At 36.0% G+C, this 14,937-nt stretch overlaps 1 protein-coding gene across 2 annotated transcripts in view; it reads right to left on the reverse strand.

Moving 5' to 3' along the window:
• The window catches only part of LPIN2 (lipin 2), a 45,908-nt gene that overhangs the window by 12,575 nt on the left and 18,396 nt on the right, over positions 1-14,937 (reverse strand). For both annotated transcript variants that reach the window (XM_017831553.1, XM_017831547.1), the window contains exons 4-10: positions 12,434-12,732; positions 8,304-8,411; positions 4,175-4,298; positions 3,202-3,523; positions 2,862-2,961; positions 1,578-1,765; positions 267-360 (exon numbers count right to left, since the gene is read on the reverse strand). In XM_017831553.1, coding sequence (XP_017687042.1) covers positions 267-360; positions 1,578-1,765; positions 2,862-2,961; positions 3,202-3,523; positions 4,175-4,298; positions 8,304-8,411; positions 12,434-12,732 — 1,235 coding nt within the window. The remainder of the gene's footprint in view (positions 1-266; positions 361-1,577; positions 1,766-2,861; positions 2,962-3,201; positions 3,524-4,174; positions 4,299-8,303; positions 8,412-12,433; positions 12,733-14,937) is intronic.

Genomic DNA, 14,937 nt, shown 5'->3' on the forward strand with positions numbered 1-14,937 from the left:
CTGCACCCTAACCACTAGACCACCAGAGGCCCCAGAGTGATTTTAATATATACAATTCAACATCAGTTGAAATTGCAGAAAAAAATCTCACTCCAGCTAAAGTTAAATTTAATGCAAATCTTCGGTTCAAAATATCTCTCTTTGAGACTGAGAAACAATTCATCAATAACACAAAATGCAATGGAAGTTGAAAAGTGTGCTCACTTTAAAGAGTAGGTTTGAAATGAGATTTTCTATGGCCTAATTACATGATACAGACAATTTACCTGTTATAAATCCGTATAACCAAATTAGGATTGTCAATGAGTCCAGGGTTTTCAGCAAATTCATGATAAGTAATAATATGTTCCATGAATTTTTCTGCAACAGAAAGAGATTTAAATTAATAATATAAAATCCCAAGATGTCTGATTAGTTTATGTCTAGGAAAACCTTTTCTGTCATCTCAGAGTCTTTGCTGATCTTGCAATAACACTGAAGATATGCTAATATGGCCTACCTGTCAAGGGTCTTGTGACTGCCTCCTCCCTTACAGGGGAAGCCTTGCACCACTCCAACAGTCACAGTAACGAGCATTAAGAAATTAGAAAAGGGAGGATAAGGAGGAGGCAGACACTAATTCAGTTTGCAGGCTGGAAAAAGGGAGCCATGCTTGTCTAAGCAAGTTTTCTTCAAAAATTATAATGGCATGGTAAGGGGCCTAGATAATACACAAAAAGGGGAGGTAAAGGATGTTTGCTGCTTTTCAGGTTTGAAAAACTACTACTATCACTAACTAATAGCATTTTCATGACTAGTTTCTATATATGTTTGCAGAAATCCACGATTTAGTGTAAGACCCCTGCAAGCAAGACAATTTTCTCAAAGCAAATTCCTACTACCATGTTACCAAGAGTACTGAGTGTTCTCAGTCTTTATTAATGATCATTTAAATTTCAATTTATGCATTAGAGACTGAATGACCATTAAAAACGTAATACTAAACGTAATACTAATACTAAAAGCACTGTAGTACATGTTCATAAAGATTATGGGGTCACAAGTGCTCCCTCAAAAATACATACAACTCCAACATTAAATAAACTAGAGCATTAGGGGAGAAGAATCAGCTGGTAAAAATCTAAAGGTTGTCAAAAAATTAGGACAGGAAAAGGAATGCAGGCAAAGAGATAGTCCAACACAACAGCTAAAGTTGTTTTCTTTTTAAATCGCTTAAGAAAACTAAAAAAAAAAATAATCAGGCAATTGGAAAAAACATGAGTTTTGAAGATTTATATAGGACTAAGCAAGTAATTGCAGCCAGAAATCAGGCTGATTGGTCAGATAAACAACATGTAGTGCAAAAAAGGAGACTGAAAGCTTCTCAAGACATCAAGTGCTCTTGATTAATTTGAGGTTAAATTCTGCTATCTCTGCTTGGCAAATGCTTCTGAAGTTTAGAAAAATGAAAGATTATCCATTCTCCTTTCTTGACATGAGTATAGTAATAAGCCAAGTTTTGTAAGGAGGAAATCAGAGCATTCAGATTTAGCTGCCTGAGCTCTATTACTCTTTATGTTCTAAAGTCTTTCACGTACCTTTAGAAATCTCTCCATTTTCATTGAGACCTCCACAAAGTGACAGTGTGACATCAGGCAAGTCCATAGCAGAATCAGACATGCACTCTGTACCACTATCAGCAGCAGCACTTCCAACTGACTGGGGTGACTGGGAACCAGAAAGGGTATCTGACTCTGTCCACTGCCTGAAGCCAGGATCAGAATCACTAAAGGAAAGTGAAAAGTATTATACTTAGAAAAAAAATGTACAGAACATATTATATGATTACTCAAAAAACAACAACAAACAAACTTGCTGTTGCATTTCTACATAATTTTACAATATAAATTTAAAACCAGCCAAACAAAAATCCAGATACAAACACCCCCATCAACCCCTCACAATACTAGCAGACTGACAGTTTCCAGTTCTCCTAACATTCACCTAAATTGGGAAATAATTGCATTTCTCTTGTCTACAACAAAATTGGATTTAAATGAAGAAAACATCCTCTGCATTCTAATTCTGCAGAACAATACTGTGCTCCTCAATCTTTACCAGAAAGCTGTAGAATAAGAATAAAAAAACCCAAAAGGACACTATTTTGTTTTCAAAACACTGCGTGTGTTTGGAAAAAGTACAATAGAAAAGAAAGATAACATAAAAAAAAAATCACACTGTCATCTAAGGTTAAAGTTATTAGTTTGAACTGAAGTACTGAAAAGTTTACTACTCTAGTTTTAACATAAACCAACAGACACTTCTTTCTTATTAAGCTGTATTTTTATAAAGGTCTTCCTAGACAGTTATTATTTTGCAGAATATTTTAGGAGTATAAAAATGTTTCAAATTCTTCAGAAAAAGCCAATGAGTGAATTTTGAGACTGAGCTGCCTTGCATGAAGATGCAGTGGGATTTTTGTTGGTCTTTTTTGATATTAAAAAGTTGGAAAGGATGTACGGGGCATGCAAAATATAAACTCATGTCTGCTTCTCTAGAGCTAGCAATGTGGCAAAACAGCACTGGAGTAGTGTTTAAATGGGGCGTGCAGTTTAAATTTACTCCCCTCTCTGTTTGCAGAACATACAGGTTCCACAAAGATGAAAACTCTCAGTAGTGATCTCCCACGTGATCTTCCAATGTGTTTCTCAAACTAGAAATATATTTTCCCAATGAGATCAGTACCAGTTACTCCATAAAAGCCTAGAAACCTGAAGTCCAAGTCCTGTTATCAGAATTGGCACATAAATAATACATGTAATAACTCATGTAATGCAACTGCAATATCACCCTAGATCCACTGAATATTAGTTCAAAATTACCTTTTGGGAAAGTAAAGTGCTGCAACTTCAGGTTCCAAAGCCTTTAGGTCATCCAAGTAAATATCATCAGGTCCTTGATGATGGCTTCGCTTGTGCACCCCTGTTAATTTTAACAATTAAGATTGCCAATATGAAGGTAACCAGACACGTTAAATACAAATGTAATTGTGGTATATTCAGACTTATTTGTATCATTCATAAATTCAAGAGTTTAATTATAGTTTTAGTCAGTTAAGATTTAAATAGGAAAAATTGAAAAGGCCCATTTCTACTTTTTCCACTATGGCCTCAAAATTGGTACACCAGACAGAAGGCAGAGATCAACAGCTTTATTACATACCTTTCTTTTTTGAAGGAGAGTCGGTTTTTGCTGTTGGCTTTGTTTCTGGTAAAGGGTCCACCAACATTCTGGAATGATGATCAGCATCTAATGGCAAAGCAACTTGTGGTTCTACGATTGCAGAAGCAAGAGAATCTTTAACATCCATCTGCTGAAGCAGAGGATGAGTTCTTGGCTCAGGTTTCAGTACTGTACAGACAGAATCTTTCACATCATCATCGTCTTCAACTTCATCAGAGCTGAGGATGACCCTAAAATGAGTCTTCTCTGATGGAGTAATGGTAGCTGTTTTGCAATGTTCCAGTTTCTCTTTCTTGCTTATCTGGAAAACAAAAGTCTAGTCAATCCTTTCACTTTTTCTGTTTGTTTTATTCTATTCTAAACATTAAACTTGTATTCATGGTAAAAGTCCTGGTCACAGGCAATCCAAAAAAGAATTTAAATACATATTTTAGCAAGATAAAACCTGTCCCACTGTATTAGCAAAGTTCCCGGCAACAGAAGTTTCATAATAGTTTATTTACAAGTTCAGCATAGAAACTGGCATAGAGGAAGTGCTGACTTAACCAAACTATAGCAAGAAAATAGCATAAATGTGGACATATCAGGGCTTCTGTTGCCAGTTGTCCTGTTAAGATACCACATTTACTCTACCAAGGCTACAGTTCTTCTGAAATGAACTAGAACTTACTTGACAACAAAGGAAATTATTTTCTAAAGTTTTTCCCTTCAGTTTCTAACTAAAAATTCAAAAATTTCAGACTTTTAGGGCTAGGTTTTCTGGAAAAACTTTGCTGAGCAGCTTTTGAACTCAACGAAGCCAAACCTCTGCCAGCCACGAGGGGGTGCTACTTTCCCATTTCAGCTGAATCATTCTAAAGAACAGCAGCAGATTTCCAATCCTCTCCGAGGACACAATTTTAAACAAGCCAAAACTCAGTTCGCAAAAGTTAGAGACAATAAATAAATTTACCTTGGTTGATTCTGGGAATCCTCCCCATGTCCATTCCATGTGAGATTCAGATCTGAGCAAGCTCTCAGCGGGCTTAACTTCCAGTTCTGAATCGCTTTTAGGGCAGACTTGCTCAGAGAAAGGGCTAGCAAATCAACAAAAAAAAAAAAAGAAAGCTACAGTGTTTAAAATGCATTTGTTGTGCAGCTACTGTTGGTAGAGTTTTCAACAGCTTAACAGAGCTTCAATTATTTGGCAACATGGCAAGAAGCCCAGCAGGGTTTTCAGACAGTGAGAAATTAGGTTAAAACCAAAATCACATTAAAGGACTTACATAGTGATCACACCAAATAGATTCCTCCACTATATCTGCAGTGCAGATATAGCTCTCCTCTCAGTCCATGTTCCATTTTACAAACAAAACAAGAGCAAAACAAAAAAAGTTTATCTAAAAGAAGGAGGGAAATTAGCTTTAAGTTCCTCACCTTTGCCAAAATATAGCATTTCACCTTGCTATGCCAAGAATTGAGTAATAAAAGACAAATGCATGAAACAACATCAAATCCCAATGCAGGGAAAAAAACATTAAGAAGATAACTTAAGAGAGGGAAAGATTACTTGAAAACTTCCTTCAGATGTGTTTGTACTACATGACCTTTTAGAATCCATCCTATTTTTCCTACAGTGATTATTATCCATAAATCAGAAACAGATTTATGAAATTTACTTTAGCCAAAATTACTTTTAAGCCAGAAGAACTCTCTACAAAATGCTATAATGGAGTGATTTCAAAATCATTTTTCTCTTATTATTTTACAGGTCCAAGTCTGCCCTTTCTTGAACAGGACAAGTATACTGCATATTATTGAACTGCTGCTCTTTTTATACTTTGATGTTCATTAACATATTATAGCTTGGATTTATATATATATATATATATATATATATATATATGAAGGTCAATATTTGAATTTAAATTGTAGGGACCAGAACTGGACACAGCACTCCATGTGTGGCCTGACCAGCACTCAGTGGCAAGGGATAATCACATCTCTGCCTCTGCCAGTAATGCCCTTGTGGATGTAGCCCAGGATCCAGTATGACCTTGTTGCTGCAGCCATGTCCTGCTGACCCGTGTTCAGCTTGTTGTGTAAAAGACCCCCAGGTCAGCAAGGCTGCTCCCCATCTACACAGATCCAGCCTGTACTGGGCTCTTTAGTTATGTTATCCCAGTACAGTATTTTGCACTTGTCTTTGCACTTGTTGCACCAAGAGAGATTTCACCTTGATATAAGAACGAATTGTTTTACGGTGAGAACAATCAACCACTGGAACAATCTTCCCAGGAAAGTGGTCCCCATCACAGGAGGTTTGAATTTGTGACGTGTCAAGGTGCTACACCATCTCATTGAGACTCTCTCTCCATGAAAGGTTGGGCCAAATGAACTTTTGAAGCTGTTCAATGATTTAATACTAAAAATTTTACAGTAACCCCCTACAGGTATTTAATTTATGGATTTTTTTTTCCTTACAAAAATCCTGCAAAGATTAGTTACCTAATGCAGTACCATATCTGAAACTTTCTGGAGATTTGTGGAGCTCAGGTTTTACAGTATCACACAGGACTAAACCGTAATCACAGTTCAGACTACAAAAATAGACACTATTCAGATCAGATCACAATCCAGACAGTAAGAATTCCTCACATTGCTCTAAGAGGACATCACAAAATCCAAGAGATTGGGACATTTAAACATATCTACAGTGGCAATTCATCATCTCACAGTCAACTTCCAGCCTCCATTACTCAAGGACACAGAAAGAAAACCATTTAGATATTTCCCCCCTCAGTTCTTCTTTAATGAAGTCCTACAGAAATAACGTTTTCTGTACTGTTAGAAGGGCTTTTTTAAAGTAACACACTGATGAAAATACATGTACATATATGTTTTCAGGAAGAATATGAACTAATTTTCACCACATGCCAACATCACAAGTCAACTGGAAGTCATGCAGAATATTAACCTGTTTCTAAGCTTAATTCTTAACATTCAGTAGTATTCAGTGCAAAAGACTAAATACTTCAGGGCTTTGGGACCCTAAGTCTGTTCCACTTCCCCCAAAGCATAAGTTTTCCATTGTCATTCTCAGGCAGAAGTCTTTAGCCAAAAGGCCCAAGCTTGTAATAGTGACCTAGTCATGGTAACATTACTTGTTAAAACAGGAAGAACATTGATGGTATCACACATTAAATAGTTAATGGTTATGCTTTTCATCTTATTATAGTGAGTAGGACAAACAGAAGTGTCCTCATGGAAAAGACTTAAGCTATTATCGTCCCTGAGATCCCTGAAAACAACTAACCTCAATTACAAGTCAGTTAGCTTTTTCAGATCTCCAAAAAGGAGGTTATTAAAACCTCCCAATTCTCTTTCACTGTACAATAGCTACATTATAAAATCCTACTTTGATGGCTTAGGAGAAATAATTTAATGCAAAATTTCTCTTCTCCTAGATGGCTCATGCGTCAATTTGTGCCCAACCCCCACCTCAAAGAGGGAAAGGAAAATTGCTAATTTTTCTGTTACACTGCAAGCTCTACTGGGTAGCTTTCTGTTAAAAAATCCTCCAAAATTATAAAGACCTTAGGTATATCTCACATGATGCATAAACAAGTTGTTAGAGCAGATTAACCTCTAAATATGTCAACAAGAAGAGATGTATGAATCATCTCTCCCAGAATAGCCTGCTAGTCTATGTTAGCTAAGAGTTTTATAAACTGAAAATGAGTATCAGCCTCTATGCTACAATTATCTAGGTGATATAGTCCATACAATACCATGTCAATCCTTAGGGTCAAACACGGTGACTTCTTTTCAGTCATAAACCACAAACCTTTGGGGAACATACGAGAAGACTACATCTCATTAAGTGTAATTGAGGATGTGGTTGTCAACCCAAAACAAAAAGGAATGATAATGGGATTTCCTGTCCAACTGCTTCTATTCATTAACAAGCTATGCAGGCACCAAGCATGGGGTGGTACATACAGCCTCCAGTGACACCACAGCCCTGGAAACACCTGAAGCAGAGGCTATGCACTTCAAAAAGTATTTTCTGAAGGTTGATCTATTCTGCACTACCCTCAATTGATATAGAAGAACAGGTAACTGAGCACTGAGCAGCTAACAAGCAATGCTGGATATCAGAGAAGGCTGACCAGTAATCCTCACTGACCTTGTGAATGTATCAAGCTGAAAAGCAGTAGAACTAGACATTTACTGAAGAGTTCAGATGAATCAAGATACTACTTTGCATGCTATGTGCTAAATGGATGCTCCTTCCTGTATGTCCAATATTCACAAAAGATAGAAAATTTACCTCAAGTACTATCACATATGGACAGAATGCTTTCTTATGCCAATAGATATTCATGTTAAGAGTTGTGAAATCCAAAGGGTGAGCCTTGAAAAATCTACAAACCGAACACAACAGGAATATAGTGGCACGAACATCAGAAACTGAAGAGTGTACTTGAGTGTACAAACAGAAGGGTCCTGGTCACAGTGAAAACTGAGCTGGTGAGTTCTATTATGCCACTTTTAAGACTCTACGGTCCGCTGATGCTGATTTTCGTATCTCTAGATAATCAAGGATATCAGAACTCCAGTATCTAGCTAATTCTCTATTCTGAAACGGAATATGATTCAAGTTTAGGATCTAGCTTTACCTTGAGCAATTTGGATTACCTCACACAGCAAAATGTACCTTAAACACTCAACACTTCTGATTTCTGGCATATCAAGTATTGCTTGATCATACGGATCATACTTGTTTTCCACACCCTTCTCAACCTAAGGAAATCTTATTAACTTTATTTTCTTTCTTTAATAGTGAATTTTAATAAGAAAGGGTTCTTTTTCATTGAAGGGGGAATGATAAAATAAAGACAACCTTTTTTAATACATTGAGTAGAGAGGAAAGTTCCCGAAGTTTCAAATGAGTATCAAATGCTGCATTTGATATCATACAAGTCAAGCAACTTTAATAGTTTTATAGGTCAAGGGGGAAAATGAATAAAAAGGCACAGTGATTTTTTTTTTAAATAATTATATCATTATATGTATGATGACGTTATAAAATTACTTACTTCTCCAGAGGGGACCAGTCTCCATCAGATAAGGGGTAATGGTCCTTCGAGTGGTAAATCAAAGACTCTTTTTGCTCTTCACCCTTTGGTGATGAATTTGAGGACCCTCTGTGGAGATACACAAGACAATAAGTCAGCAATAAAAAAATCTGCTTTACTAATTCAGTTTAAAAAGTTACATATCATATATGTTATTAAAAATCCAAGATCAAAAGAAATCAGTGTATAGCTTAAAGGGATTTATTGTTTGCAAAACACCTTTATATAACTTAAAATTTATTTAAAAAATATTATTACTTGAAAATATTGCAACTTTAAAATCTACTACTCCTCTAAGTTAATACTGAAGAAATCACAATAGCAGAAATGATATTATGCTATATGAGTAATGATAAGTGATATTACTCTACACAGACAGAAAAAATATTACCACAATACAAAGACAAACAAATTTTTACACATAGCCTTTAGTATGGTGAATCTTACAATCACTGGAAAAGTTAAATAGAGGTGGTAGTTTTGACCATGCACATTTCATAAACTAAAACCAGTAGGAAATCAGGCCTCACGATTTACCCAAGAGTTTACAAATTAACATCAACTACAACAAGCAGGTAGAAATATTGTACTTTTCTGAACAGTGGTATTTGTTTTGCACTGGGAAGTCTACTTAGTATCCACAAAGACCCAAAACCAATCAACATTAAAACCCATTGAGCAGTCATGCACTGTATTTTACACAGAAGTCTCTTTTAAATGTTACCATCATAAAGACCAGATCTTTTTACAGCTTTCTGAATTTAACTGAATAAATAGCTATTCTCACAATACAACTAACTTGTTTTGAGCTTAGATCAAGGGCATCATGGCTAAACAGTGGATAAGAATAGCAGGAAGATATGCCTGGAATTTGAGCGCAAAACGCGACAGAAATTATTTTAAGCCATATTATGAAAGAAAAAAGAAAAATATTTTTATTTCATTACCAACACAGATGCACTGGATTTGTTTTGCAATGCTAATGCTCATTTCTCTTATGGATGGAGAAAAGAAAATATTTCGTCATTATCAAATACATATTTAGAATTTACATGCTTACTCAATACAGCCCATTAGACACTAAGCAGTCACAGTGATCTACCTCATTTGCACAAGTCTTTCATTTGTAAGACATCTAGACTATGGTAAATACTGAACTCTAAAAATGTCTTTGTAGCTCCACTTCTTATTCTATAATAGTATTCTTATGAAACCTGATGATGCATCCTGACTTAAGATGAGAGCTGCAGAGACTGTACATCCTTTGAATTCAGAAACTAATCTAAGTGTGAAAGAAATATGTTTCATGCTATCTTTGTAGGCAGTCCTAAGTATCTCCAAAGAGGGAAAAGGTATGATTGAACAACTAAGTAAACACAAAAAAATTATTAGAGAGGCTCTTAATATTGTCACATGAGAGGGGAGGCAAGATGACACATGGGTAATACTGAACAGATTTTATTCACTGTAAATCAGTGTCTAAAAGAGTTCAGACGGAAGATCAAAACAAAAATCAAATTTAACACATAAGTGGATAAATCTACAAGTTAAAAATCCAAATGCAGTTGAAGATTATTGAAAATAAGAAGGGAAAATCAGTATGCATAACTTCAAGTTGTACCATCCATTTTAAGCTATTTATGTTGCAACATTTATAAACAGTGCTGCCACTTCTTGTCCTTATCCACTTTATACAGTATAAATAAATATATCAGATTTCAGAGACAGGTAACTACTTTAACTGTTTGATACCCTTAGCACTGGAGAAACAACGAGCTCTATTTCTGAGTTATACACACTGTAATCTCAGTCCTCCTGGTATTATTTTATGTACATCCAGCACTACTAACATATCTAAATCATAGCTGAAAAACACAAATGACATATTTTTTTTAAAAAGTAGATAAACACTTGGAAATAGATTTTCCTCAAGAAACAGGAAACAGCTTGTTTTCTGCTTTATAAGAATAGAACTAGATAAGACATTACATACTGGCACCTGTGACCGAATTTTTGACCTTCCTCTCAGAACATCAGCCTCCCTTTTCCTTTCTTAGTTTCACTTTGAAATCTGAAGCTATGTCTAATCACAGTTAAGTTTCTTTTTCTTATCTTCCTTTTTTTCAGAGCCACACATTTATAACTAAAAACAAACAAACAAAAAACCAAACCCAAAACAAACCACTACAGTAAAACAACCAAAATCCCAAAGAAAACAAACCCACTGGTATCACCTTACATACCCACAGGGTTTGAAAAGAAATCTTATGAATGCTTTCACAACCGTATCTTTAGCTGGAAAGAAAACAAGTGTCTGCCTATTGCAAGGCACTTTATTTCCTGCCTTGGCAGCCCACGGAAATGACAGTAAATGAACTCAGAGCCACAGACTACTGTCTAACAGACACAGAGCCACAAATCCACTGTCTCCGGGCCTCCACCACTACAATATATTTTTTCACTCCTTCATTTACTTGCTATTCACAAGAAAACAGCATTCTTTTACAAAATCTTCTTTTCAGACTATGAACTGTTCTGTGTCCAATAATACGTTTCTACTGCTGTTTCTGCTTACTCATGTGAAAAAATGTAGCTTACAAATAAAAAGTTTTTTAAATCTTTCATTCTAAAGGCTACAAAAAAATAAAACCAGAGTAACCTTTACGAAAGGACCATGGTTCAGCTATGACTAAACATTTGACACTTCAGTCAAACTTGCAATTTTTTATTCACCTCTAGTCCAAGTAAGATAATTGCCAGAATAGCCATTAGAATTCTAAACACTGGATGAAAACAGCCATTACTAGAATGACATGGCTAAATGCTTCATCCATTTGTAATGATACACTGAAAAAAAAATAAATGATTCATGGGTTATATTTTCTTTCTTCCTGTACCTGATGGTTATTTTTATTTTTGACATTTTCAATATGACAAGTTATTGTTGTCTTAATAATCACACACTGAAGACTGACCAAAGGTCTTCTTTTTCTTACACTGGAAAAAAAGGAAAAAATCTCAAACCAAACAAAAAGCCAATTTCCAGACTTAAACAGAGCAATGAATATCTAAATGACAATTCATTGACATAAATATGAGATTAATAAGATAAGGGAAATGAACTAAGAAAAACACAGACACTCTAGGCAACATCTATCCAAAATCCAGATTTTGTTTGTTGTGTTTTATTAGACATAGGTGTGACAACAGATTCATGTTTTCCTGTTCCATTAATCTTTTTGGCTGGTACTTATTAAATTTGAGACTTCCTTGAAGACCCTGAAGGAGCTTTTTCAGTTATACTTTATTCTCTTACACAAAAACATTCTTGCAATTCCCAGACCAGAACTTGAATTGATTCAGACAGTAGTACAACTAACAACAATACTGTCCAATAAAACAGCTAGCTTTCTCTAAAAACTAAGTCCTGGTGAATAGGCCTTCCCCAGATTTTAAGGATTTATATGCTTGATAGCTTTCTTCTATTATCTTAATCTTTCCTGTTACTCATGTAAACTTCTTCAGCTTATTAGTCTGTGCTACCACTTTAGCACAAGCTCCACTTTACTAATAGTTTATCCACTTCAAACTACAGGACTAAATTTTTTTTTTCCCTCCTCTTTAAACACATGTAAAGAATTGACTTTACTAATGTGAAGGAACACTCATTTATGTAGTTTTAAGTTGCCAAAGTAAACTTCAAGTTACAGAGAAGTCAAATTCAGATGTGGTGTACTACAGGCATTCCATGCTGCAGTTTATGTAGAGGTTACCAAACACACCAGAAGATCACTCTGCCTCATCAGAGAAATTACACTGGAACTTTCTCAGTGACACAACAGATTGCGACAACACTTCTTTACCAGAATGGGCTTAACTACATTTCATGTTCATAAAAAAATGGCCCAACCTGAAGGATTCTGTAAAGATTTGGAAGATACCAGTTTGGAATTTTGTTTGTTTGCTTGAGGAAATGCCCAGCCAGAGCCTACCAAAACTTATGCATTGCTTGCATGGAGGAAATGTACAAGTGACTTTTTAAATGTTCAGCGATAACAGTGAAAGCAGTCAGCAACTATCTGAGAGTTTACCTTAGGGGTTGAACACTTTTTTCATCATCTGAGCTGATTTCCATTTCGAAAATCTCTTCAGTCCCAGCAGAAGAGATCTGATCTTCCTTCCTGCTATCTTGTTTGTATTTCTTTCTTCTTCTTTTTTTCTTTTTCACAGAACCTGGGGTGAATACAGTCTCTGTTTCTGCAGAGTGTAGAATTTCTGAGTTTGCACATGTCCTCTCATTTTCAACTGATTTCAAATGATTGTCAGTGTCTTTAAAAAACTGGTCTTCAGTGGGTATTGGAGATGTTGCCAAATATGCAGGAACCTTTTCCTAAAAAAAAAAAAAAAAGACAAAAAAGACTAGGATATTTTTTTTACTTTGTTTTCTGCACACAGGATAGTTGTCAACTATAAATTAATCCTTGTGTCTGTATTTAAACATGAAATCATACAGCAGCCCAGTGGTATGAAGCTGAAATCCTGAAAGGAACCAAGTTCACTAGAGTGATTACAAAAAGTTCATAAAAATTCATATTAGCATTCTTACAGTATCAGACATAAACAACTGATTTTGCCAGCAAAGCAAATACCCAGTCAGTGGAATGTTTTTGAAATTATCTGCCCCTGAGCACACCAGTTCCATGCTTAGTAAATGTGTTAATAAAAAAAGCTAATTAAATCCACTGCTGTTTATTTTGAAGCAGATTCTTAGAAAGGTGTAGGTTGAAAGGGACATCTGGAGATCATCTGGTCCAATGTACTATTGAAAGTAGGGCCTCAGGTTAGGTTATCCAGGGCCTTGTCAAGCCAAAGATTGAGTATTTTCAGTGAGGGAGAGTCTATCACTTCTCAAGACAACTACTCCTGTGTTATAGTGTTCTCAATCTCAGTGAAGGATTTTTCTTATATCCAGGTGGAATTTTATCCTTATGCCCTTTGCCCCATCTTATCACTAGGCATCCTTGTGAAGAGAGCCTCTGTCTTCTCTGTAACTATCTCATAGGTAGTGTAAGACTGTAGTGAGATCCCCGAGTCTTCTCTAGGCTCAACACAACCAGTTACAGCAACCTTTCTTTCTATTTCAATTTCTCCAAACCTGTGATCAACTTGGTGGTTCTCCACTGGGCCCCCTCCAATTTTCCATGCCTCTCCTGAACTGGGGAGACCAGGACTGTGTTTCAGATTTGATCTAACACACACTAGGCTAAGCAGGACAACCCCACATCCCTCCATCTGCTGGCTGTGCTCTTGCTGATGCAGCCTGGGACACATATGCCTTCACTGCTGTCAAGACACACTGCCAGGCAGGTGATATGGCGATGCATTTCAGTCAGACCCCAGCCTGTACTGCTGCGCAGGATTCTTCCAACCCACACGTATCTTGTTAAAGACTTCACATGTATCTTGGTTAAACCTTGTGAATCTTGTTGGTCCAGTCTCACAGCCTGCCAAGTTGGTTCTATGGTTCTTGTTTCTGACCAGTCTACATCTCCTCCCAGCTCAGTGGGAGTTCACCACAAAATTGGTGAAGGCGCATTCAGTTTTGTCACCCATGTCAGTCACTATTTATGTAAAGTATCATTCAAAGAGAAAAACTCAGCTATAACTTACTCAGGTTAAAACAAACATACAACCAACCAACCTTTGATTAATTACAACCTGCTGCCTTTTGAAGGAAAAGCTTTAGCTTTAGGTTTATTTGCATCATAACAGGAAACTTAAAAGGCATTGACACCTAGACTGAAAGAAACACACTGTGAAGGGACAAAGTAGAACAAAAGTAGAAGAAAATGGAATTTGCATGGAGAGGAGAGAAAGTTATGGAACTCAATTTCATGGTCTAGAATAGAAGTAATTACAATATGCCTGTTACTTTACAGGACTCTTATGCAGAAGATTAGTCAGGAACTACACTATGATCAGAAACAGCCAGAGCACTGATCGTACTTTTGATGTGTTCAAAGTCTGATCTGCTATTATTTAATACTAAATTCAAATTTTCCATTGAGGTAAGAGTTACAGACCAAATTTTGTTCCACTGGTTGTGCAGTGAAGTGGAGAAAGGAGAATAAAATACAGCTTTATATGGCACTCATGACAAACAGATTTTGCATTGTGAAAAATCTCCAAAAAAATGATAGCACCTAATATAAATATAATTCTACACAATTAGTGATAAATAATGAAGGATAACAAACAAAAGAAGCCCTCAGGAAAAGTTAAAAGAAAACTGGCTGAGAAATAGTCCTGATTTACACGGCTTGAGATGAGTGGTATTGGTTCTGAATGTGAAGATGTGAAAAGCACAAAGACTGACCCTTTGAAAGAATAGTTCTGAATCCATCAAAAAAAAAAAAGAAAAAAAAAAATCGATGGGAGCTTTATGATTTATACCTTAAGCATAGCCTCAAGAGGTCATCAAGGACATGTTGATCAGTTGCAGAAAAAAAAAACGTCCAAAAGCACTAAAAATAACTGTTTTGCTTTGTAGCAAACCCGATCTCTAGTTTCAGCATGAACTACCAGCTTTCAAGAA

Source organism: Lepidothrix coronata, unplaced genomic scaffold, assembly GCF_001604755.1.
Source record: "Lepidothrix coronata isolate B3197 unplaced genomic scaffold, Lepidothrix_coronata-1.0 Scaffold6, whole genome shotgun sequence".
Classification (NCBI taxonomy): domain Eukaryota; kingdom Metazoa; phylum Chordata; class Aves; order Passeriformes; family Pipridae; genus Lepidothrix; species Lepidothrix coronata.